This window comes from Pipistrellus hanaki, assembly GCF_964339955.1.
Source record: "Pipistrellus hanaki genome assembly, chromosome: 14".
Classification (NCBI taxonomy): Eukaryota; Metazoa; Chordata; class Mammalia; order Chiroptera; family Vespertilionidae; genus Pipistrellus; species Pipistrellus hanaki.
Genome location: NC_140516.1, coordinates 54,294,348 through 54,320,927, shown reverse-complemented (window position 1 = coordinate 54,320,927; position 26,580 = coordinate 54,294,348). Strand labels below are relative to the sequence as shown.

Below are 26,580 nucleotides of genomic sequence, written 5' to 3'. Positions count from 1 at the left end.
GTTTACTGTAGTTCACAGTGATCTGTGGCACAGCATGAGCCTGAGCACTGCCCCCTCCCTGCGAGCAGGTGTGGGAGGCAACCAGTTGATGTGTTTCTCTCACATGGATGTTTCTCTCTCTACACCTCTCCCTTCTACTCTCTGAAAAGCAGTGGAAAATTTATCTTCATGTGAGGATTAATAAGAAAAATAAAATAAAATTAAAATTTGTTTCATGAAATTTCTGTTTATGGCAACATACTAGCTGAAGCTTAATATGCAGCATAGATGTTGCTTGATAAATTTTTGCACTTGATCAGGGGTCAGCTGACTTTTTCTGCAAAGGGCTAGAGAGAAAGATTTTAAGGCTTTTTGTGGCACATGGTCTTTGGGACAGCTATCAACCCTGCCCTTATAGCCTGAAAGCAGCTACCGACATTGAGGATGGCTGTTTTTAAGCAAACTTTGTCTCCCTGCCCTTAATGAAGGTTTGTTTCAACCTTTGAGACGGAAAACATATTCTTCCTCTCTTCATTTGTACCGTCTTTATAAACTTCTTGTGTATTTTCCCCCCCTTAAGTTATTAATGGTATTCGCTTCCTTTCATTGACAACCCTTAATCTATCTCTGAGCTACAGGTTCCTCATTTGCACTAAGATTTTCCTCTCTGCCCATAACTAGTCAAGGGAACATACCTCACTTGCAGGCTGGATCCCCAGCTCTGGTCAGGGTGCATGTGGGGGCAACCAGCCAATGTGTCTCTCTCCCTCTCCTTTCTACTCTCTCTAAAAATCAGTGGAAAAATATCCTTGGGTGAGGATTACAAGCTACAAAAAAGATTTTCCTTCCCGGGGCATATTCTAGATGAAGTCGAGGTCATTTATGCAAAAACATCTAGCATAGTGCTTGGCACAGTAGTTGTTCACAACAGGACAATTGCTTATTATAGGAAAGTATAAAGTAACTTATATTCTAACCACATCTATAGTCTTTAATTTTTTAAAATTTATCTTTATTGTTGAAAGTAACACAGATGTACCCTTTTTTCCCCCATTGACCTTCAAACTGCCCGCTTCCCCCATCTACAATCCTTATTGATATTAAAATAAATAAAAGTAAAAGCACATTTATATGTCAACAAAATTTAAACAGTATATAAAGGTGTGAAGTGAAAAATAAAAGCCCCTTACTCTTCTGTATCCTCCTAGTTTCTCCTCTTGATCGTGACCAGGCTTATCCTTTGTGTTTTACATTTTTAACTTTTTGTTTTGTATACAAACAGAAAAATTTGGCAAAACATCTTGCATGCATTTTTTTAAAGAAGTATTTTCATGACATCAGGTTTAATTTAATATAGTTGGATTATACAATATAGGTCTTCCTAAAAATTGGTAGGTAAATCCATGATTGGCATTGAAAATGCATTTGTAAATGACTCCTCTATTGCAGGCAACTTTTCCTTAATTTCTTATGAGTAAACTTGAGTGTTTATATTACATTTCTAAATTGAGGTATATTCTGATATTTTAATTGTGTCATTTTCTAATAACATTGGAAATAATGGTATTGATTTGCTTACTTTTAATGGTTAATGATCACTAGTAGGACCATTACAGATTGGATTTGGGGGAACAGTGGTAGTACTTGATGTATAAATTATCCATACTATGAAGTAGTTTGTCATGTATTGAAATAACATGATTTTGTCTGTAGTGGAAGTGAATTTGCTAGTGAGCTGTCGTAATCCTCTTGTTGTGTCTTGAAGGTTATTGTTCAGTTCCAGCCGTCATCAGTGCCAGATGAATGGGGGACCACACAAGATGGACAGACAAGACCCAGAGTTGTAAAGCGTGGAGTTGACGAGAACCTTGATGAAATTCCCGAGGGTGTGTAAAATTGGTTTAGGGCCCATGTCATTTCTAGACTTCTCAGTCTTACCATCATCCTTTATAATGATGACACAAAGAGACAGTTATTAGGATTTCCTGCCATAACAGGTTGGCACACATCTTTAAAAAATTTTTATTACCATCTTCGTTTTTAAATTTATGATCCTGTGAAGGTATACAAACCATGTAATGTGGACTCTTAAAATATGTATTGTTGTAAAGGAAACACTGACTGAAAGTAGGCTTTTGGCTGTGTTTTTGGGATTGTTTTGTCATACTTCAATTAGTTTGCCTTATTCTAGTGCTGGAGTAGCACACATTTCCTGTGAAGGCAAAATAGTAAATATTTTAGGCTTTGCAGGCCATACAGACTCTGTTGCATGCATTCAACTCTAATTGTAGTGTGAAAACATCTACAGACGGTATATAAACAAATGGGCATAACAATGTTTCAATAAACTTTATTTATAAAGAACAAGCAGGAAGAAGGATTTGGCTTGTGATCTATAGTTCGCTAACCCCTACCTCAGTGTTTGTGTTTTGGTTCTCCTATTATATCATTTAAAATATGGATTTTATTTTGATGTACTTTATATTTGTTTTATTGTCTTATGAAATTACAAAATGAATATACTTATCTGGATCTGAATGAAATAACTAGAGTAAAATAGTAGATTTAACTAGGAGATGTCCTTTATATAATATATATGAATCTGACAAATCAAAGAGAAGGATTTGGGGAAAAGATTTTAAAATTTTACATTGACAAATTGCTTCTCCATATGGGATTTAGTGCCCTGTGGCGTTCTGAAGAAATCACAAGGTTATGGAGCCTTTGTAGGTACACAACTGCTGGTCATCATATGCTGATAACTTCTGGGACCACAGGTAGTGGGCTACCTCCACTCCTTGGTTCAGTTCACTGTTATTTACCAAGACTGACTTTGAGTTTTGTTCTTCTAATTTGGTAGAGGAGAATGAGGCTAATTAAGGTGGAAGGGTCGTGGATTTCTTTGGTAAGTTTGCGATGACAAAAGGGATATCTAGGTTATTGCCATTCAGTTAAGAAAACCCAAAAAGTTTCCAGCTTGTGTGTATGCTTGTCTTTCTTTTGTAGGGGAAATGCCTCCGGTTGACCATTTGGTGTTCATGGTACATGGCATTGGACCGGTATGTGACTTGCGATTTAGAAGTATTATTGAATGTGGTAAGTGTTAGTCATTTCATGCTATGATTTGAGAACTAATGGAAGGACTTTTAAATGTTCATTTTTAAAATGGCTTCCAGCTGAGGGACTACAAAAGAGGATTTAAATGATCATTGATAATATTAATTTGTACCTGATTTGTTGTTATGACATGTATAACTTATACAATTTTAGACTGAAAAATTACATGGGATCATGGAAATAATTTAGTATTTCTGACAACCTCTGCCTGAGCAATTCCAGCAAGTAGGAACAACTGTGTATCTAACTGATTTATGGAAAATTAGTTGTGAGAAGTTGTTTAAAGGAAGTATGAATCTACCTGGTTTACTGAAATATTTTATTTTTTATTGATTTTTTTTTTGTGGGGGAGGGAGAAGTATCTATTTGTTATTTGACTTATTTATTCATAAATTGGTTGATCAAACCTGATACTTGAGTGTATTGGGATGATACTATAATATAACCAACTGAGCTACCCGGCCAGGGCTACAGAAATTTTTGAAGTTTTATTTTTATGTCTGTATAATAGTTCATTTTTTTTTTAGAATACTTGTTATGTGTCAAGTATCTTGCATGTATTGTATCATTTAACTCTCACAATGAATCCTTGGGGAACAGGTGACCACAGTCTGTAAGTTCTGGAGCAGGTAGTTTGATTTCCGAGTTTGTACCCACAGTTCCATGCTGTTGATATGTGATAGTTAAAGTTATTCAGTCAGCCAAAACCAGTGTGGCTCAGTGGATAGAGTGTCGGTCTGCGGATTTAAAGGTCCCAGATTCGATTCCTGTTAAGGGCATGTATCTTGGTTGTGGGCACATAACCCAGTAGGGGGTGTGCAGGAGGCAGCTGATCGATGTCTCTCTCTCATCGAGGTTTCTAGCTCTCTATTTCTCTCCCTTCCTCTCTGTAAAAAATCAATAAAATATATTTTAAAAGACAAAATAAAATAAAGTTATTCAGTCAGTTATACATACCTCTAAAATAATGAAACACTTGAAAGATTTTTCTAAATATTAGGTTTATTGTTATGGGGGTTGAATCCTTGCAAAATATTGGCATAGGTGGGGTAATTGCTAACTACTAATCAAGCTAAGAAAATTATATTAATTTAATTTGTTGTTTTCCCTGATTTTCTTTTTTAAGTGGATGATTTCAGGGTGGTTTCTCTCAAATTGCTGCAGACTCATTTCAAGAAAGCTTTAGATGATCGGAAAATAAGCAGAGTGGAGTTTCTTCCCGTTCACTGGCACAGCTCCTTGGGTGGGGATGCAACAGGTGTCGACAGGTTCGTGGATTTTGAGAGCTTGCTTTTCATATAGTTCACTTGTAGATTAAAAATTTAATCCATAATATAAAGTAGTTTATTATCACTTCAACATATAGGCATAGATATTTTAAGAGATGTATTTTTTATTTTAAGTTTATACTTGCTCTGACATATAATTAAATACTGGTTGTTAAATTTACTTGCTACTCTTCTGTGTATGCATTTATTCTTATAAATATTTAAGACCGTCTAGGAAGTTTAGGCGGGTTTTAGAATACTAATGCATAGTAGTTTAGACAGGGGCTGATTATACATAGCTGTAGGGTGTTAGCAGCATCCCTGGCCTCTATCCAGTAGATAATAGCAGCACAGTCCTTCCCAAAGTGTGATGTGACAACCTAAACTGTCAGGAGTCGTTGCCAGATGTCCCCTGGAGCTTAAGCCCCAGGTTGAGAACCATTGATTAGGTGATTGTTCCTCAGTGGAAGCTCTTTGGGCAGGACAGGTCATTATCCTGTCCGATTGCTGCATGTGTACTGTCGGCCACTTACCCTGTTTCCCTGAAAATAAGACAGTGTCTTATATTAATTTTTGCTCCAAAAGATGCGCTACGTCTTATTTTCAGGGGATGTCTTATTTTTCCATGAAGAAGAATACGGTACACATTTATTGTTAAATGAAAATAAAGGAAATTACCTGTATACGGGTACGGTAGTACGGTAGTTGTCAATACAAACCAGACAAACTGTGAATCCTACAGTATCAAGAATTTACTCATTTATTCAATGACAATCATGTCATCATCTTATGGAACATCATCATAACAATCCAATTCCTGAATTTCCTGGAGAATTTCTTGTGACTCCATTTCTTTCAGAATCAGTGGAACAAATCTCTCATGTTTAGCAATAGCACTGTCTTTAAATGAGTACTTCTTGTCAAGGTAGCCTGCTCGCAGTGCATTTGTAATGCAACTGTCAGTGATTTTTCTCCCATGAATTCTTCACCCAAGTCACAACTTCTTGCAGTTTAGGTTTCACAAAGTTTCTGAGACAGAGCCAGGGGGCGGGGGGGGCCTATTTTCGGGGGGATGCCTTATATTTCACTCAGAAGGAAACCTGTAAGTAGGTCTTATTTTCAGAGGATGTCTTATTTTCGGGGAGACACGGTAGTATCCTTTGTCTAAATGCTACCAAATGCCCACAGCACTCATCAGGCACTGTGACAATTAAAAATGCCCCTACTAAAAAAAAATTTTTTACATGTACTTTTTTTTTTTTTTTTTTTTCACGAAGGAAGGGTGATGGAGGGAAAGATAGAAACATCAGTGATGAAAGAATATCATAGATCAGCTGCCTCCTGCACACCCAACACTGGGAATTAAGCCCAAAACCCGGGCATGTGCCCTGACCGGGAATCGAAAGCTGACCTCCTGGTTTATGGGTTGATGATCGACCACTGAGCTGTGCCAGTTGGGCCCCACTCAATTTTGAAAGCTTTTAATTGAGAATCAGAGATTTAAATATTTTTTTTTAATTTTTAGGAAATATTTATGCTAGCACACAGGCTAATAACATCTGAAATTAGTGACAGGCACAACCTATATAATAATGAAGTAATATGCAAATTGGCCACCACTCCAACACACAAAATGGCTGCCCCCATGTGGTCAAAGATGGCTGCCACAAGATGGCCAGCAGGGGAGGACAGTTAGGGGTGAAGAGGCTGGCAGGGGAGGGCAGTTAGGGGTGACCAGGGAAGCAGGGGAATGCAGTTAGGGGCAATCAAGCTGGCAGGGGAGTGGTTAGGGGGTGATCAGGCTGGCAGGAAAAAACAGTTGGGGCAGGCAGGCGAGCAGTTGGTAGACAGAACTCATGGATTGTGAGAGGGATCCCAGATTGGAGAGGGTGCAGGCTGGGCTGAGGGACACACCCCCCCCCGTGCAGGAATTTTGTTCACTGGTTCTCTAGTGATTTAATAAAATTGATCCTGCACACAGCATATACCCATGCTGGGCCCTGTCATGAGGGTGTTTTCTTTCTCTGTGGATGTTCTTGAATTTTGCTATGGATGTTCTCAAGTCAGGAAAGAGCTTTATTCCATTAATCTCCTTTCTTAGTCCTGCTTTCTCTATTGTTTTTTCCACTCACATTTGCTGTCAGGTGTCCTGATTTCTAATAAATTGGAAAACAATGAAAGAGTAGGCTTTCTTCTTTAAAATTAAAAGTCTTTTCATAAGCTTTATTTTATTTGATAACTTTAGAAAATCCCAACATTTATAGTTCAGTTAAAGGCACAAATAGCAACTTCTTTGCTAATGTTAATGTCTTTATAACTGTCTACAAAATCAACTCATAATTAGTTTGTGGATTTATTTACTCACTGTACTTTCAGGATTCAGAATCTAAGCTTAAAAAAATCCATAGATTTTAGATACTTTCTCACAAAAAAAACATACTTTTTTCTCTCTAAATAGGAATATTAAGAAAATCACTTTACCAAGTATTGGTCGATTTCGTCACTTTACCAATGAAACCCTGCTAGATATTCTGTTTTATAATAGCCCCACCTACTGTCAGAAGATTGTGGAGAAAGTGGGAATGGAGATAAACCGTCTGCACGCACTTTTTCTGAGTCGGAATCCGGACTTCAAAGGAGGGATCTCTGTTGCTGGTCACAGTTTAGGTAAAACTGTCAAATATTTATTGAGTCAGCACTGCTTTCAGTGTGGGTGACACTGTTGGTGCAAGATTTAGAATTGTAGATTTCAGGTTTTATAAATGGGTAGAGATGAATGCTTTCAATTTAGATTCTACCTTTGCTATACACCTCTCATGAATACCTACGAATGTTTTATATTTTAATTTATTCTGCTGTTTGGTAAAACAAGAACACTGATTATCAGACCTTGATTAACACCTAACTTTTATATAACTTCTGATAAAGGACTTTGAGAAAAAGTAGGAGAATGTATTTAGTGATATAAAAAGCACCTAGAACATTATAAAGCAAATGCTGCTTTTTTTTTTTTCAGGTTCTTTAATATTGTTTGACATCCTGTCTAATCAGAAAGATTTGACTTTATCGAAGGCTTCAGGGCCTTTTGCTGCTGCTAATGGAACTGTGAAGCAGCCACGTGTCCAGGAGAAGCAGGTACGCCCAGTTAACATTTAGATTTGGAGTTTGAGCTGAACGTTTTTCTAAAATCAGAACTGTCTGCATATGAAAATATCCTGAGCTTTACAAGTGTAATGGAACCATGTAGCTTGTTGTTATTGTAAGAAATGAGAGCATGAGTGATTAATTTATATGCTTTTTCAGAATATTTATAAATTCGGATGACAAACTATAAAAATTAAGATGTGTTTTTAGAGCAGAATGGGTTAAGATTTTCTGTAGATAGGGAGACATTTTATGGGAGTTTTTCTGAGCTTTGTAATGTTTCCCCAACTTTATTTTGCAGATGCCTGAAGATCCAAAGCTGACCTTGGATGAGTCTTGTGACCTTGATGTTGAAAATGAAGAAGTCCTAACTTTGCAGGAAACTCTGGCAGCACTTAGTCTCTCTGAATATGTTAGCACTTTTGAAAAGGAAAAGATTGATATGGAATCTCTGGTACTGATGATAGTTTCATTCATTTTTTTTTTTTTTTAATATATTTTATTGATTTTTTACAGAGAGGATAGGAGAAAGAGAGAGAGCTGGAAACGTCGATGACAGAGAAACATCGACCAGTTGCCTCTTCCACACCCCCTACAGGGGATGTGCCCGCAACCAAAGTATATGCCCTTGACCGGAATCGAACCCGGGACCTTTCAGTCCGCAGATCGACGCTCTACCACTGAGCCAAACCGGTTTCGGCTCATTCATTTTTGTTTGAATTTTTTTTCCTGTGTATAAATTGAAAGTTAAGAATGATTTGAACACTCATACACCATAATACATTCCAGATAAGGAAGAAATTTAAGTGTTTAAGAAATTGAAAACCCCACAATTGTTTTTTTTGAAAATTGATTTCAGAAAGGAAGGGAGAGAGAGATAGAAGCATCAATGATAAGAGAGAATCACTGATCTGCTGCCTCCTGCATACCCCTTCTGGGAATCAAGCGATCCAGGCATGTGCCATCAGTTGCAGCTGAGAAAGATGGGTTGGGTGGATGGAGCAGGACTGGAGGGGAGAGACCTCAAACCTTCAGCTTGACTGTAGCTTTTGAATTTTGTACAACTTGCCTGAGTTTTCTGTTAAAAAAAAAATGATGGAATGATTTGTATGTGGGGGGCTAAGATTGTACAGCCTAAATTAACCCATGATTTACAAACAAATAACTTACCGCCGAAGCCGATTTGGCTCAGTGGTAGAGCGTTGGTCTGTGGACTGAAAGGTCCCAGGTTCGATTCCGGTCAAGGGCATGTACCTTGGTTGCTGGCACATCCCCTGGTAGGGGGTGTGCAAGAGGCAGCTGGTCGATGTTTCTCTCTCATCGACATTTCTAGCTCTCTATCTCTCTCCCTTTCTCTCTGTTAAAAATCAATAAAATATATTTAAAAACAAAACAAAACAAATAACTTACCAAAAAAAAGAAAAATTGATTGGGTCTTAGGTTGCTTTAGATGTGTAGTTTCTTTTTTTAATTTCCTTTTTCAATTTCAAGTCTGTTCCTAGACTACTTACCGTGCTTGTCTGTGTTCTTTCCAGCTGATGTGTACAGTGGATGACCTGAAGGAAATGGGAATACCCCTGGGGCCCAGGAAGAAGATAGCCAACTTCGTGAAGCACAAGGCAGCCAGACTGGTAAAGTCATCTCCCGCCAAAGGAAACAAGGCTCCCCTGTGACTAGCGTGGGGTTTGAAAGTTTTCATGAACAGCCCCCTGAGTAGGCCAGCTCGCGTGCTCCCTGCTCCAGGACACGGTGATGGAGCTGATGGAAGCTCAGACTTTGGAGTCAGCCAGGCTAGATTTTAAGTTCCAAGTAGGGTAACTGACCATCCAGTTTCCTTGGAACAGAGAATTCCCTGGACAAAGTACTTTTCTGTTTTAAAATGGGAATTTCCCAGGGCAAAAACCGGATAAGTCCTGGATAAACAGATGAGTTGGTTACCCTGATTCCCAGTATAGCCACTTATTCCCTACATGTTCATGAGCAGTTTGCTTATTCTTTCTGATCCTTGGTTTGCTCCATCTCCCAAATGGGAATGACACCTTCCTTACAAGGTTCGAATGAGGATGAAGTAATCATGTGAAGGTGAATACCCAATAGATGTTTGTTCATTTTCTCTTCCCAATCTCTCTGACCTTCTAAAGATCACACACACACACACACACACACACACACACACACACACACACACAGATCTCATTACTAATACCCGGAAAGCAAAAATTAAAAAAGAATTAATATATTGATTGCTTTTAGAGAGAGACAGAGAAACATCTATTTGTTGTTCCACTTATTTGTTGTTTCTTGTATGTACCCTGACCCCGATCAAACTTACAACCTTGGCATATTGGGACAGTGCTCTAACGAGCACAGCTAGCTGGCCAGGGCCAGAAAGAAAAAATTCTTAACAATACAAATAAAACAACAACAACAACAAATAAAAAGCACTTAAAAAGAAAAACAAAAACTGGGAAAAGCCTCACTTGTTTATTTAATTTTCATTAAATTAATTTTACAGAGTTGCTTTTTAAATACTTAATTATGAAATTAGCACTTCGGGTGCCTACTTTATTTTTATTAACATGGTCTTTGTTGATCTATCTTTGAACTTCTGTGGTTCTATTATTTGTGTTATTTCTTTGGAATGTAACATATGCCAGTATATGTAAAATGACTAGTCATAGGACTGATTTGTCGAGAAGCAATTGAGTTAGTCAACATTTTATAAATAATCTCTTTTGGGTCAGGCATGTTACTCAATTCTTGGGATTTGGAGGACAACTGAGGATATTGTGTCTATTTAGAGGGAGATATTTGAGCACAAATGATGACACATCAGTCCTGGAACAGTACTGCCCATGCTTCCTGGCCCCAGAAGAAGGGATGGGTTGATAACAGAGGATTTCCCCAAGGTGTTGGTGCAAATGAAAGGCTGCCTTCAGGCCCTGCAGCTTGTCCTTGACTGTATTCTGTAATAAAAGGAAAAGTATTCCATTGTTCTTTGAAAATTTTTAGAAGGAGCCTGGTATATACGCTGATATGTAAATTATGGCATTATAAGAATATTTTGAAAGGAGTGAAAATGGGTAAAGTGACCTTATTCTTTAAAATCAGATGTATTTGCCTCTGGATGAACAGTGACATTTTCTTGGCCATGTCGCCATTGGTCGCTCTTCATGTTTCATAGGTAATAAGGTGCTGCCAGATGAATAATAAGATAATATGATATACCCTGTTTATTTAATGCATCTGAAATAATGGGACCAAAATTAGCTAAATACTTTATAATAAGGACATCAGGTATTTGTAGTTTGAGTGTTTCTTTACCCTTTGTAAACTGTCTTAGTGATTCCCATTTGATAAGGAATGGATTTTAGTGTTGGGAATATTGGTAATCACGTAATGTGTGTCGGTTCACTTTGTTTTTACAATTATCGCATGTATCTAGGAGAAATGACAATAGTCTGGCATATGACAGTTTATGACCTACTTAGCTCTCTTAGCAATTTGGAATGAGTTCCATTAATATAATTGGAGGTTCTTCAGAGTGATAGAGCAAATTTAAACTAAAGAATACTGAACATGTTCTTCATTTTGGGTTTGAGATTTAATCTTGTGCTGCCTTCAAAGGGAAGAGATAACCAAACCTTCCATAAAATCATGGTGGGATCTGTTCCCAGCTGGCTGGCAGAGAGCTTTTTTTTTCTTTCTATTCTGCATGTTGAATTAACCAACTGGACTCTTCCTGATTTCCTAGTATTTGGAATTCCTTAGTAGATGAGACCTGTTGAGCCAGATGTTTTGTGTAAGTGTTGTCCACAAGTTCTTAAACAGACTTTCATGGTCATTCTCAGTCTGGGGAATGCAGGTCACTGAGCATGTGCCTGTGGGGAGGGACAAGTCCACCCAGGGCAGCTGTTCACTTCCCTGGCATCACTGCAGCTGCCTCAGGCTCTGATGGCAAACAGAGTGAGTGGCTCCATTGTACTGGATACACCTGCTCCATAGTGCTCCTAAAGCTTTTGTCCACATTTATTTTTGGGAACAGATTGATCATAAGTATTTGGGGCAATAGGCTTTGACAATTCTTACATCTGTGTAGTCACAGCCTAAGACAGAAATAGAACATTTCTGTCATGTATGCTTCTTTGTAGCCAGCTCTTCCGCCGTACAACTAACCATTCTTATTTCTGCCACTTTTGAGAGTTTTGTCTGTTGGGTATGAAGGGAGAGAACAATATGTATTGTACTCATTGGTATGTGACTTTTTCACTCAAAATCATTCATTTTTATTCCACTGTATGACTAAATCACAGTGTGCTTATTTCCTTCCAAAATGCTTTTGAGGAAAATTTGTTAGTGGCTCCATGCAGACATAATGTTAAATGAATTTCTCCTAGGTTACACACCTTTATGGAAGTATGTATTTTAAAATTCTATAATATTTCTAAACTATCTAAAGTTTGGATCTAAAAGGAAGAAATTGGCAGTTTTAAACTTTTTACTATAAAATATTACTAACAGAATGATCTATATATAGAAAAGGCTAAGTGACCAGCCAGCTAGCCAGTAGGTGTGATGTGCACTGACCACCAGGGGGCAGATGCTCAATGCAGGAGCTGCTGAGTGACAGCAATTTTGCACAGGGCCCTCTTGTACTTTGGGACCTCTCGGGGGTTGTTGTACTGCCAGTTTTGGCCTGATCCCCGCAGGCCAGGCCTAGGGACCCCACCTGCTGGGGGGACACCACTCACTCTGCAGATGCTCTTTGAGCCCCAGCGCTGCCCCAGGTGTGGCCAGGGAGGGACTGTGGGAGGTTGGCTCCAGGGCATGTGTCTTGCCCCATCAGCCACCTTCTAATTAATTTCCTTACAATGTGCAGCGGGCCTCTAGTAATATTTATATTTAGACTTAATTGTAGCTGTTTTGTTTATTTTTTCATTGCCTCTTAATCTCTTTCTCTAAAGAATTTTAAAGTAAATTTTAGACATACACTTCATTCCTAAATATTTAGTATGTGTCTCTGAAAGGCACATTGCTCTATTGACACACAATGTCATTGTGCCTCAGAAATTACTAATCACTGCCTAATATTGTGGTAGCATGTGTCGAGGTGAGAGCTCATAACTGAACCTTTGCTCAAGGTTATGTAATGAAATCTTGGTGTTTTACAGGAACAGAAAAAAGCAGCCTCAGAGAAGAAGGCAGCGATGGCGGCTTTGACAAAAGGACAAGAAGGAAGTGCTCAGAAAGCCAAAGAAATGGCTTCTCTCCCCTCAGAATCCAGCGAGTCTAAGAGGAGACTTCCAGTCGGTGCTTGTGTGTCTTCTGTGCATGTGGATTATGAGTCTTTTGACGTTGGCACTGGGCAGGTAAGTCCACACAGTGATGAGGGCTGCATCTGTTACGTTGAAGTCACGTATCTTTTTTTTTTTTTTTCTTAAATATATTTTATCGATATTTTGCAGAGAGGAAGGGAGAGAGATAGAGAGCTAGAAACGTCAATGAGAGAGAAACATTGACGAGCCGCCTCCTGCACACCCCCCACTGGGGATGTGCCCGCAACCAATGTACATGCCCCTGACTGGAATCGAACCAATTTTGCAGAGGGCCCTCTTGTACTTTGGGACCTCTGTGCATTGGGACCTGTGGGACCGACGCTCTACCACTGAGTCAAACCGGTTTCAGCTGAAGTCACGTATCTTTATCATCATCATCACATATCTGTCTATTATTTAACCGTTTACTCCTCAGTTATGGGAGGGGTAGAGAAAACGGATTCTAATAAAAATTGTATTCTTCCTTTATAATGTTCAAAATAAGGGATTGAGTGTGTACTGAATACATCATATAACTTTTGAAATTCTCTTTATTTCAGCTTTCTATCAATTTTTATAGCATTTTTCTATCATAACCAATAACAGAATTGGCAGTACTTAGAAAGTTCTGCTCAGAATATATTTCAGTTTCTGTGAGAGAAACTTGCTGTATTCACTTAAATTATGTGTTTTTAGTATTCATTGTGGAATAACATTCATTCCTTGGGGAAACATTCCTTTAAAAATCGATCAAGTAATAGAAAATGGAACATTTAATAATATACTTTGATATTCTTGTATCACTGGCTTTGAAGTCTGAAATTTCTTTTGGATGTTACTTTCAGCATATTTAAGTTATAAATAAGGTTCCATTATCATAAGTAAGGTCATGACTGATATCAAGATGGCAGAAAATGAAACTGGATGTTTGCTAGAGCTTGTCCAAGCTTTCAAGCCAAATTCATTCATAAAGATTGACTTTTAAAAATGTCTCTCTTTTTTAAAACATGAGCAAATTTGAGCAGACTAGCAAATAAAGGCAGATATTCTCTCCCCTCCCTGTGAGGGAAGGATCATGGGTGGGAGATGTGTGGAGCCGTGAGCTCCACTCCACCAGGACACACAGGCACACACTGTCTGCCTCTCCCTGGGACTTGGCCTTCTTCACAAAACTGGAATCACGGTTCTCAGTAGCTTTGACCTCATCTCCCTACAGCTTTATTTATGGTCACCAGGAAAAGGAATCTGCCCTGATAGTATGTCCTGTTAGGAAAATTTCAAGAAGGGATTTTATTTGATGTAGTTTAAATCACAAGTCCATTGGGTACCAATTCTTGTTGCCTGGAGAAGGGGGCACAGGTTGATTGCCCCAGCCCAAGTCACATGCCATCTCCATGGTGGGTGGGCTGAGGTGGGCAGGTTGGATTTGTTACTCAAAAAGTTCCTGAGCAGTCCAACCACAGCAACAGCATGCATCATTCGTGATCGGAAAGCCAAGAAATACTGATTAAACAAATGAAGATTAAAATGTAACTTTGGAATTTCCTTAACCCGAACTAACTGCCATTAGCTGCTTGAAGAAGACCTTTTGGACTTTTATTTGTGCATATACTTTAACAAATATGGTAAAGTACTACATGTAATGCTTTACTAAAACCTTATACTGCTGTTTTCAAACAATATACCGTTGACCCTTTCACAACAGTTCACATTGGAGCTGTTCAGAGGTCAACTGTGTATATTAGGAATAAATTCTGTGTCAGTAAACTTTGTTATAAAGCTTTATTTTTAATGACCATTGTATTTCACTGTTTTGAAAAATGGTCCTTTATTCTGACATTTATTCATTGGATGTTTCCGTTTCCTATAGCTGCCTTAGGAAAGTACCACAGACTGAGTGGCTTAAAACAACATAGATTTACTCTCATGTTTCTGGAGGCTGGAAGTCCAAGGTGGAGGTGTCGGCAGGGCCATGGAAAGGAGCTCTTCCTTGCCTCGTTTGAGTTTCTGTTGATTGGTCACATGTTCCTTGGCTCATAGATGCATCACTTTTCACAAGCCATTCTCCTGTCTTCACATCATCTTTCCTTTGTGCATTTCTGTCTGCGTCCAAATTTACCCTTTTATAGTAACACCAGTTATATTGGATCAGGGCCTACCCAAAGACCTTACTTTAGCTTAATTATCAGTTTAAGACTATTGCCAAATAAGGTCTTTTTTGGGAGGACAGCCCATAAAATTGAACATAAAGGATCTTCCCAGTGTTTTAATCTTGTAAGTGATCCAGTGATGAACAGTTTTAAACCAAACTTTCTGTGCGCATTCTTTATTCTTTCTTTCAGTTAAGTGACTAGAAGGTTAGCTGGGCCAAAGGATGCATAAAAGAAAACGTTGGTGGTTGTTGCTACTCGCAGCTTGAACGGCTGTGGCTGTTGGCATTCCCACAGCGTGGGCCCATTCCTTACAGATTTTTTTCAAACCTGTACATGTGTATTCTCTTCCTTATGGTTTCTTTCGAAAAGGAAAATATTTTCTTTTCTCTAGCTTAGTTAAACAACACAGAGGATTGCCTCTCTCCCCATCACCCTCATTAGTACACACCGTCTCCAACTGATGATGTTTCCACGTATGATTTTTCAACTTTATGCTGGTTCAGAAGTGATATATAATACATTTAGTAGGAACTGAACTTTGGATTTAGAATTTTGGTCTGTTCTCAGGCTAGTGTATGTGGTAGCACACTGTCCTGCGATGCTGGGTGGTGGTGGGGAACACGGCTGCCAGGTAGCCAGGCCACCACGAGGGCCCACAGTTCAATGTGTATTGTATTGTAGGTTTTGTGTTTTCACATAACTTGCATGAGATAGTCAACAGTTTATTACAAAATAGCTTTGTGTTAGATGACTTTGCCTAACTATAGGCTAATTAAGTTTTTTTTAACGTTTATAGTAGCCAAGGCTCAGCCACGATGTTCTATATTACATGCAGTTTTCACTTAATATATTTCACCTTATGATTTCACCATTTTTTTATTGCTCTTTTTTTCTTTCTAGGTTTCTGTTGTTTATAGCTCATTAGACTTTGAACCAGAGATTTTCTTTGCCTTGGGATCTCCAGTTGGTATGTTTCTGACTATTCGAGGAGTGGATCGGATAGATGAGAACTTCAGGCTTCCTACCTGTAAAGGATTCTTCAATATTTATCATCCAGTGAGTGAATTGAATTAACTTCTATTTTGAAGCTGAAGAAGTTGTACTCTTTATCCTAATAGATTCTCAGAGTCTTATTTCTTAGGAATTAAGAACTGATTTGAATTTTGTACAACTCAAGTACTATGTTCTTATAGATACAGTCCAATACTCTCCAATAAACTTTTCAACCAAGAAGCCTTTCTTCAAGGAAACTAGAGGCTTGCACCAAATTTGTTCATAGAGGGTGGGGGTTCCCTCAGCCCAGCCTGCACCCTCTATAATCCAGGATCGCTCTAGCAATCTGAATTGCTGGCTCCTAACTGCTCACCTGCCTACCTGCCTGATCGCCCCTAACTGCTCCCCTGCTGGCCTAATCACCCTTAACCAACCTATCTGCCTTGGCCCCCACCACTGTGGCTTTGTCCAGAAGACATCCAGTCTATGCGGTCTAATTAGCATATCACCCTTTTATCAGTTTAGATAATTATATTGCTTTGTGGCAAAGTAATTTTACCTAAAAACTTGGATTTTTTCTTACAATTACCAGTATTTGAATAGGTGTGAAAAAAATAAATAAGTCTGGTTTGCCAGTTTTGTGTGTATTTGTGTGTATGTGTTTGTTTGTTTTTTGTTTTTTTTCCATATATTTTATTGATTTTTTACAGAGAGGAAGGAAGAGAGAGAGCTAGAAATGTCGATGAGAGAGAAACATTGACCAGCTGCCTCCTGCACACCCCCTGCTGGGGATGTGCCCTCAACCAATGTACATGCCCCTGACTGGAATCGAACCTGGGACCTTTCAGTCCGCAGACCGACGCTCTACCACTGAACCAAACCGGTTTCGACTGTTTTTTTTTTTTTTTTTTTTTAACCCAGCTAAGGTATATAACTCAAAATAAAATAGATTTTTTAAATAAATTTCCATTTTTCTATTTACAGCTTGATCCAGTGGCATATAGACTGGAACCTATGATTGTTCCTGATTTGGACCTAAAAGCAGTTCTCATTCCACATCACAAAGGCAGAAAAAGACTTCATTTAGGTAAAAAGTACATATTATACTGGTAAAACTTGTTTCTTTCCCCTAAATATTAAAATATTGACACTAAGTCCTTTCTTACAGAATTAATGTTCAGTGCCTACTATGTTGATAACTTGTTTACTAAATATTTGATAGTGCTATAAGGAAAGTTATGATGAGTTTCTTCTCCTTGATGACTTTATCCCTTGATGACATTCTAACTGCTGAGACACGTAGGAATCAGGGAAGGTGGTAATAAAGTGATATGATGCCTACACGTTGATAGAATTTGATTATAATCTTTGAAATTGAGAAGCAGAGTAGCATTTGAACTAACGACCAAATCATCAAGAAATAAGTTTGGCCGAAACAGGTTTGACTCAGTGGATAGGGCATCAGCCTGTGGACTGAAAGGTCCCGGATTCAATTCTGGTCAAGGGCATGTACCCCGGTAGGAGGTGTGCAAGAGGCAGCTGATCGATGCTTCTCTCTCACAGATGTTTCTGACTCTCTATCCCTCTCTCTTCCTCTCTGTAAAAAAATCAATAAAATATATTTTAAAAAAAAAAAAGAAAAAGAAAGAAAGAAGTTTGATGGTCTCAAGTGGGTGTTTTTTTCCTTACTAACAAGACTGACTTTTCATGTTGAAAACATCCATTGATTCTCCTAAGTGGGGTTTAAGTGTCTCTTATGTCTGTTAATGGTGTATATTACTTACCCACAGGCTTAAAAGAAGAAAAAGTGATCATGACCTCTTATTTGACAGTTTCTTTCTTTTTCTTTTCTTTCATCATGCTTTTAAAATAAATTTAACTCTTTTAGAGTTAAAATGAGAAATTTTTAAAAAAATATATTTTATTGATTTTTACAGAGAGGAAGAGAGAGGGATAGAGAGTCAGAAACATCGATGAGAGAGAAGCATCGAGCATCTGCCTCCTGCACACCCCCTACTGGGGATATGCCCGCAACCAAGGTACATGCCCTTGACCAGAATCGAACCCGGGACCTCTCAGTCCACAGGCAGACGCTCTATCCACTGAGCCAAACCGGTTTTGGCTCCTCAAAACATTTTAACACGTCGGAGGTTTTTGGATTAGATACTCCATCTATATGACATTTAAGAGATGACTAGGTGCTTTCACCCTGCCTGTGAATAATGTTAACTTTATTTTTAATTTTTGTGGTGCAGAATTTTACCCACTGACTAATAACCTGATGTGTTATCTTCATCTCTTTAGAGTTGAAAGACAGTCTCTCTCGCATGGGATCGGATTTGAAGCAGGGTTTTATTAGCTCTCTGAAAAGTGCCTGGCAAACTTTAAATGAGTTTGCCCGTGCTCATACCTCTTCAACTCAGCTGCAAGAAGAATTGGAGAAGGTAGCCAATCAAATCAAAGAAGAAGAAGAAAAGCAAGTAGTTGAAGGTAAATTTTATATTTAAGGCCTTTTCCAGTTGTTCAAAATGTTGTTTTCCCAAATGTAACCCATAAATCATTAATGATGCTTTTTATTCTAGTCGTCTTTGTTAAGATGTAAAGACTTCTCCTATAAAAGAATATTTTGTACTAAACTATATACTTGAAAATGCATGTCATCCTTTCTAACGAGGTTTTTACCTGATAGTTGCTGAACTTTTTACTCTGCAATGTTAAGTTTCATTGAGATTCCAAAGGCCAGAGTGGAAGGTCAGAGTTGAGAACCAAGTTTATGTTCAGGCACTTGAAAGACACACTTGGAGAAACGACCTTTCCTGATGCTGTTGTTTACCTGTGTTGTTATGGACTTGACCGCAATGTCAGGTCATTGTGCCGTGATGTTTTTGAATTTTTCAGATTCTAATTCTATTTCCTTTCTTTCTGCAATGCTCTCTCACCCCTTTTCTTCAAAAGTTCTGTCAGCTCGTGGGCTCTTTCTCCTCTCTCTGGTAACCAGCCCCGCTTCCCCGGGCTCTTTGGAGGAATGGGAAGTGAGCCCGGTAGCTCCCCAGGTTGCTACGTGTGTCAAGCAATATTCACACTGAGCCCAGAAAGTCAGCTAAAGTCAAAGAATAATGATAAAGTGATTGACTTTGATATTGAAATGGTTTAAATTCTAGCAGAAAAGGTTGTTGAAAGCCCAGATTTTTCCAAGGAAGAGGACTACTTAGGAAAGGTTGGAATGCTAAACGGAGGCCGTCGAATTGACTACGTTCTTCAAGAAAAGCCAATAGAGAGTTTTAATGAATATCTTTTCGCTCTTCAGAGTCACTTGTGCTATTGGTAAGTATTTTCTTCTTTGCTAACATTCAGGTGGCCTTTAGGAAACAGTTGTAGTACTAGTGAGACTTACTGATTTATCATTCGTTAAGGAACATTCATTTGAAGTTAATGTTTCCTCCCTTTAGTTCAGTTACCCACAAGGTGGCAGTAGGTCTTCTGCCTTTGACTAGAGGCCTTTGGTGGTAGCACGGACTGTGTCTGCAGGGATTCCTTTCACAGGAGGGGCGTGGTAGGAAGGACTTAGAAGAGCGTCCCTTTCTGTACTCGCTCAGCAGGGAGAGCTGCAGTGGGATGGTTTGCAGCTGAGTGGTGTCCATCCAGTTTTTAAGGACAGCTGTGAGATTGCACTACTTGTTTTTCATTTGTCCTTCTTCAGGAGAGTTGATAGAATAAAAGCTGCATTTCCCACCTTTATGCATAGAGATTACTTCTAATTGTCTCTTAAGAACATGTGGACTTTTTTTTTTATAGGGAATCTGAAGATACTGCCCTGTTATTACTTAAGGAAATTTATCGAACAATGAACATTAGTCCAGAACAGCCCCAGCATTGATAGGACTTCAGCTTCACTCTGTGAGTTTATCTTTATTGTGTGTATAATTTCTGAATGTTTCATTCTGAAATGTTTTTTATGGCATTGATGTTGACCAACAATTTTCCCATTTTTCTGTTTTCTTTGAGTGTTTTTTATTTTTATTTAAAAGTTCAGAATAGAGACTGCAAAGGAAGGGAATTATTGTACAGTTTATACTTCTGACTTACAAAAGTCTTCTAATTCTGCATAGAATTTGAGTTCTTTAAGTGTCTTTTAAAAATAGATTCTCAGGAACATCAGCTACGAATTTCTTTGGTTGTAGGTAACAGAACTAAGAGGTTTACTCAGACAAATGGAGGTTTACTTTTATTATGTAACAGGGAAGGTTCGTTTATTGAGTGATGCCAACAGATGCCCAGATTGTTTGCATATTTTTGCCTGCATGTTGGCATGTTAGAAGATGGCTGCTGTAGTTGCGAACATCACATCTATATTCAAGGCATGACTGATGGTGAAAGGGTGGTATTGGTTGTATCTTTCCCTTTTAATTAGGAAAGCAAAATCATGTCCAAGATTTAATCATATGTACTGACGGAACCTGTGTCACATATCCCATGTCTCCCCACAATGCCAAGCTGCACGGAAGATTGTACATATAATGTGTGAAGCATTTCCAGTCTTATAGAGGATAGGACTAGAGAAAGGGATTCAAAATGGTGAGCCAACCTACAAGTCAACAATACTGTATTCCTGACTGTCCTGAGACGCCTGACACATACCTCTTTTTCCTTACTAGATAATGCATCACTTTAAAAAATAGGTGGTGTATTTTTTACAAGTTAGAAGTTTTAAAGCCTTTAAAGAGGAAAATACAAACAGCTGAGCTCTGAATTACTAAAGTCAAAAGTAGTTTCTGCCAATTTTTGGTTTTCTAATAATAAATGATAAGTTCAACTTCTGCCTTATTTTGGAGAGAGACACTTTTAATAGAATTTACTTAGAAATATTCCTGTGCATAGCCAGTCAACAGGACCCTCATTGAATACTAGAGGCCTGGTGCATGAAATTCGTGCACTGGGGGGAGGGGTGGCTATCCCTCAGCCTGGCCTGTGCCCTCTTGCAATCTGGAACCCCTTGGGGGATATCCACCTGCTGGCCTAGGCCTGATCCCTGTGGAATCCCTCTCGCAGTCCAGGATCCATTGCGGGATGGCGCAGTGTGCCAAGGCGGCTAGGAAGGAGCCCGAATCGCACCGGGCACCGCGTGTTCTTATCCCAGCCTGTGGCAGCTGCGCTCACCAGCCATGAGCCCATCTTCTGGCTGAGCGAACCCAACTAAGATGGTGGCTGCCATGGAGCTGGAGCGAGCAGGAGGCTTGGGTTGCCCTTAGCAATGGAGGAAGCCAAGCTTCCCACCCACCCTGGCCAGCCCTGGCCTCTGCTCAAGGCTACAAAGTTTCAATTATAGAAAATAAATAATTCCCAGATACCTGCTTCCAGCCGCCCTGGCCTATGCTTGGGTTGCTGGGGATGTGTGGCTAGCTTGCAAACCACTCCAGGCCCCTCACCCAGGCCGCTCCATACTCCAAGGGAACCCCCACCCTGATCTGGGACACCCTTCAGGGCAAAACCAGCTGGCTCCCACCCATGCACCAGGCCTCTATCCTATCTAATAAAAGAGTCATATGCAAATTGACTGTCACTCCAACACACAAGATGGCCAGCAGGGTAGGGCAGTTGGGGAGGGGACCAGGCCTGCAAGGGAGGGCAGGTGGGAGCAATCAGGCCTGCAGGGGAGGGCAGTTAGGGGTGAACAGGCAGGCAGAGGAGGGAAGTTTGGGGCGAACGGGCCTGTAGGGGTGGGCAGTTGGGGGGCACCAGGCCTGCAGGGGAGAGCAGTTAGGGGCAATGAGGCTGGCAAGGAAGGGCAGTTAGGGGTGACTGGATCAGCAGGGGAGGGCAGTTGGGGCTGACCAGGCCTGCAGAGGGGTAGTTGTGGGGGACCAGGCTGGCAGGGGAGGGCAGTTAGGCGTGACCAGGCTGGCAGGGGAGGGCAATTAGGGGCAATCGGGTTGGCAGGGGATCAGTTAGGCATCAATCAGGTTGGCAGGGGAATGGTTAGGGGGTGATGAGGCTAGTAGGCAGAAGTGGTTAGGGGCAATCGGGAAGGCAGACAGGCAAACAGTTGGGAGCCAGCAGTCCTGGATTATGAGAGGGATCTCAGATTGGAGAGGGTGCAGGCTGAGCTGAGGGATACACACCCTCTTGCATGAATTTTGTACACCAGGCCTCTAGTCTATATAGATCTGTACCTTGATCTTTTCCATTAGCCATATTGCTAGCACAGCTTTCCACGTTAGCTTTGTACATGAAATTTTGTTCTCTTTAATACATAGTAGTCCATTGGATGGCTATATTTCATCTATTTAGCCAGTTTCCTGTTAGTAGACATTTAAATCATTTTCTAATATATACTAGTATTAAGGAGTCATAGTCAATAGAGTAGGAAAGAGATCTAAAAAGTCATTCTATAATCAGATTCTTGATAGTTATATCAGTTCTTACCATTTAAAAAAAATATATATATTTTATTGATATTTTACAGAGAGGAAGGGAGAGAGATAGAGAACTAGAAACGTCGATGAGAGAGAAACATCGACCAGCTGCCTCCTGCACACCCTCTACCAGGGATGTGCCCGCAACCAAGGTACAATACATGCCCTTGACCGGAATCGAACCTGGGACCTTTCAGTCCGCAGACTGACGCTCTACCACTGAGCCAAACCAGTTTCGGCAGTTCTTAACATTTCTGATAGTATAATGATAAAATAACTGTAATGTCAAGGTTATCACAGTCCAGATTTTAAATTATGAAATAGTCTTCCAACTGGTCAACAAATATTTTAGTACCTACTGTGTGTCAGGCATCAGTTTTCATGCTGGGGATAAGTGGTAAAAAAGACAGCATTTTCATCTTAAAGAAATTACAGCAGGTCTTTCATTACAACATTGATGAGATGCTTTAGGAACTTTATATTTATGAGCTTCTGATAAGAAGAGGTTTTGCTATATGTTGCTTTGACACACTTCCAAGAACCTATCCATGAAGGTTAAGTGAGGAGTCACTCCACTGGGAGGAGTATCTTCCACTGGAAGGAGGTTGACAATAGTACTATATTCTAATCCAAAAGTGCATTTCAGAAATTGACAGCTTCTGTGGAAAAGATAAAATAGGAAGATGTGGAGAGTAACCGTGGTTACTTGTAGGGCAGACTTTGCTGACCCAATGACATTTGAGTTGAAAATTGAATGATGACAAGAAGTTGGACACATGAAGATAAGGGAAGACAATTTAAGCAGAAAGAAAGGCAGCTGCAAAGGTCATGAGATGGGAACAGATAGGTCAGGTTTGAAGGACAGAAAGCAGGCCAGGCTAGCCAGAGGGTGCTGAGTGAAGGGGAGAGTGCAGGCAGGTGAGTCAGAGAAGTTGTGGGCCTAACTATGAGGGACCTGTAAGGACTTGTGTTTGACTCCAATGAGACATTGAGGGACATGATTTGGTTTATCCTTTAGAGCACATGTGTCAAACACAAGGCCCTCGGGCCAAATCCAGCCCGCCAGGCCTTGCAATGTGGCCCGCACCGCGATGTCATCACTGCACTCCGCTGTCAGTTTATGACATTGTCAGTTTATGACTGTTCAGTAAACCATTCGGCCCGCGATTTAGGCTGGATTTTAGATTTTGGCCCCTTCTCTGATTGCGTTCGACACCCCTACTTTAGAGAGATGCTGTGAGTACTGGTTGAAGGTTTGGCTATTGAGCAAAGGAAGGGAGATTTAACTAGGGGTAGTGGGGATGGTCAAAGAAGATTGAACTCCCATCTGTTTTGGAGGTGAGTTGTTTAGGACTTACTGACAAATTCATGGTGGAGTATGAGGGAAGGAGAAGCTACGGATGACTTATTGCCCCTAACTGCCCTCCCCTACAGGCCTGGTCACCCCTAACTGCCCTCCACTACTGTCCTGATCCCCTCCTCAACTGCCATACCCTGCAGGCCTTGTCCCTCCCAACTGCCTTCCAATGCTGGCCATCTTGTGGTGGCCATCTTGTGTCCACATGGAGGCAGCCATCTTTGACCACATAGGGGCAGCCACCTTGTGTGTTGAAGTCACAGTCAATTTGCATATTACTCTTTTATTAGATAGGATTCTGACATGTAGTTGTACATCCTGTTTGTACATTTCTGACTGTTTGCTTGGAATAAATTCCATAAGAAACAGCATTGTTAGATCTAAGTATGTTGCACATTTTAAAAGGTTTTAGATCTATGATTATTGCTAAATTACATTTCAGAGAGGTTGCCTAAATTTTCATATCTACCACCAATGCATGTGCTGATTTTCCTGCATCCTTGCCAAAACTGGGTAGAATTGTTTTTAAAATTTTTGCCAATTTGATAGTTAGAAAGTGTTATGTCATTACATTACTTTACCTTACATTTTTATTACTAGTGAAATTGAGCTTTTTTGGTGTATTTATTTGGCTGCTTGTATTTATTCTTTTGTCAATTCTTGACCTTTACTTATTGTTCTGGAGGTGCGGGGTAGGGTATTTTTATTTCTTTTTGATTAATGATTGTGATATTTAACAGTAATAACCCTTTGCCATTGCAAATATTTTTTTCCCCCAGTGCACATTTGTAATTTATTTTTGCTATGCTTTGGGTATTTTGGGGGTGGAGAGCATGGTTTTAAAATATGTAGGCCAATCTTTTAAGATTCTTATTTAAATATATGTGTGTGTGTATTTTTTTTTTTAATGTGGCCAACATTTGTTTTCTAGGCTTTCTGTGTCTCTTTTATTGATTTATTTGTCTATTTACCATATTTCACTGACTTCAAATTATTATATTTTTCACATTTCAGCAACTTTAAATTTGGAATGCATCTTAAAAACAGCTGTTGCCTGGCGGGAAGTTGAGTTCTTCTGGACATGTTTGCATGTTCTGGCCATTCATTGGGGGCACTACCACCCTGCATCTTCTTAAGCTAATTTCTCTGAGAGTTCCTTGGACTAAGCTGGTATTGTGAATTCAGACACAAAATTTGCAGGCAGGACAGGGTGTGTGCACTAGTTCAGCCATCGAGGTATGCCCTCACTCCCTTCCCATTGTCAAGGAGGAGGTGTGCAGACCCTTCCCCGAGGCTGTAGCCATTTGGCGCACTTGCTGTTTGTGCAAGTCTCTGTCTCCTTTTAGCTTCGTATCCTGGGCGTCTTTTATTTGCATGGTGTGTAAAATAATGGTGTATTAGATTCATTGAAATATGGTGTTTTATTATAACCTTTTGGTTTTTACTGTCTGACAGTGCAGGTTATTAGTATGCCATAGTGTTGGCAATGATTCCAAATAAATTTTGAAATTTTTTAAGTTCCCCATTAGTCTCTCTTCACTGAATGAACAAAACTCAAACAATATAGTCCTAGGATTTTAATATCACCTAATTTGAAAAAGTAAGACCCTTTCATTTCACACTTAATTTGTTCATTATTCATTGTTTTATTTCTTCTTCTACTTGATTGTAAAATTTAGGCAAGAACTTAAGCTCCAAAAACTGTACTAATACTATGAAGTAATTAATTTAAAATATTAACAATTCTTGCATACAGGTTCATTCAAGCAGAGATCAATTTTGCTGGATTCTTTTTATTTATTCCTTTCTAGAATTGTTCTTAAGCCTCAGAACAATTCTAGAAAGGAATAAACTTCCTTTTATTCTCCATACCCTCTATGACATGAAGGTCACCTGCTATGAACCTCACCGAATGCTCCTGGCTGACTCCTGTCCCTTCCCTCCGGTGGCCTGTCCGTCTGAGAACGTGCTCACAGGCTTGCTTTCTGCAGGCCACTCACAGTGTGTTCTTTAAAAAACGCAAGTCCAGAAAGGAACAGCAGTGCATCACTCTATTACACTAAGTTTGTGAGGTTCAGCAGGATTCCTTTTTCTTTGAAGACTCTTGTCTTTACAGAAAATCACCATATAAATTACATTGCTGAGAAAATTCTCAGAGGACATTCCCATTTATTCCTGTGATGGATTGACAGACAAAGTGATTAGATACAGTTGCTTAGATACATTGACATTTGCTTAGATACAATTCTCAGATGTAGGGATTCATTTAGAAGAAAACATACAGAACAAAAAGACAACTGAAACAGTACCACATTTGGGCAGTGTAGATGAAAAATGTAATCAAAGACGCCTCAGTTATGTAATTAAATGCAATTAAAGTCGCCTCAGTTCAGTTGTTAGAGTAGTGTGTGATGTCTATGAACAAATACAGCATGCAGACGGTTGTTTCTGTTTCTTAAAAATCTGTTGCAGTGGGCTGTTAGACTTGCGTTTTTTAAATGTAGTACGTTCTTTTATTCAAGTATGGACTGATTGAGACTTTAGCAGTATGAGTTAAAAATTCTTATGTTCTACTTTAAATGTGAATTGTTCTGAACTGCTTTAATGCAGCGTCACTGTATTTGTTAAGAGGCACTAGCCTCAGTCACTTATATTCCGAGTTGAATCTGAGGTTTGGATAAAGCCTTTTGAGTTGCTGTGGAGAGCACTGCTGTGGGAGGAAGTGCAGCGCCTGACGGACTGCACGGCAGTCCTCCGAGGCCCTCCCTGCGTGTCGACTCGGGGAGGGGGGTGCAGGGTGCTGTGCAGTCGCCCTATCCTGAAGTTCCAGGTAATGTGAGA

General features: G+C 39.6%; 1 protein-coding gene across 3 annotated transcripts in view; it reads left to right on the top strand.

Annotated features, from left to right (window-relative positions):
- Positions 1–25,262, top strand: part of SEC23IP (SEC23 interacting protein) — a 35,474-nt gene extending 10,212 nt beyond the window's left edge. For 2 of the 3 annotated variants that reach the window (XM_084904828.1, XM_084904827.1), the window contains exons 6-19: positions 1,745–1,865; positions 2,986–3,075; positions 4,223–4,364; positions 6,823–7,031; positions 7,381–7,499; positions 7,810–7,962; positions 9,044–9,139; positions 12,680–12,877; positions 15,877–16,032; positions 16,954–17,056; positions 18,274–18,459; positions 19,131–19,293; positions 19,765–19,866; positions 24,754–25,262. In XM_084904828.1, coding sequence (XP_084760954.1) covers positions 1,745–1,865; positions 2,986–3,075; positions 4,223–4,364; positions 6,823–7,031; positions 7,381–7,499; positions 7,810–7,962; positions 9,044–9,139; positions 12,680–12,877; positions 15,877–16,032; positions 16,954–17,056; positions 18,274–18,459; positions 19,131–19,293; positions 19,765–19,846 — 1,818 coding nt within the window. In that variant the 3' untranslated portion in view covers positions 19,847–19,866; positions 24,754–25,262. The remainder of the gene's footprint in view (positions 1–1,744; positions 1,866–2,985; positions 3,076–4,222; positions 4,365–6,822; positions 7,032–7,380; positions 7,500–7,809; positions 7,963–9,043; positions 9,140–12,679; positions 12,878–15,876; positions 16,033–16,953; positions 17,057–18,273; positions 18,460–19,130; positions 19,294–19,764; positions 19,867–24,753) is intronic. The other variant, XM_084904826.1, reaches the window with a different exon arrangement.
- The last annotated feature ends 1,318 nt before the right edge of the window (positions 25,263–26,580 follow it).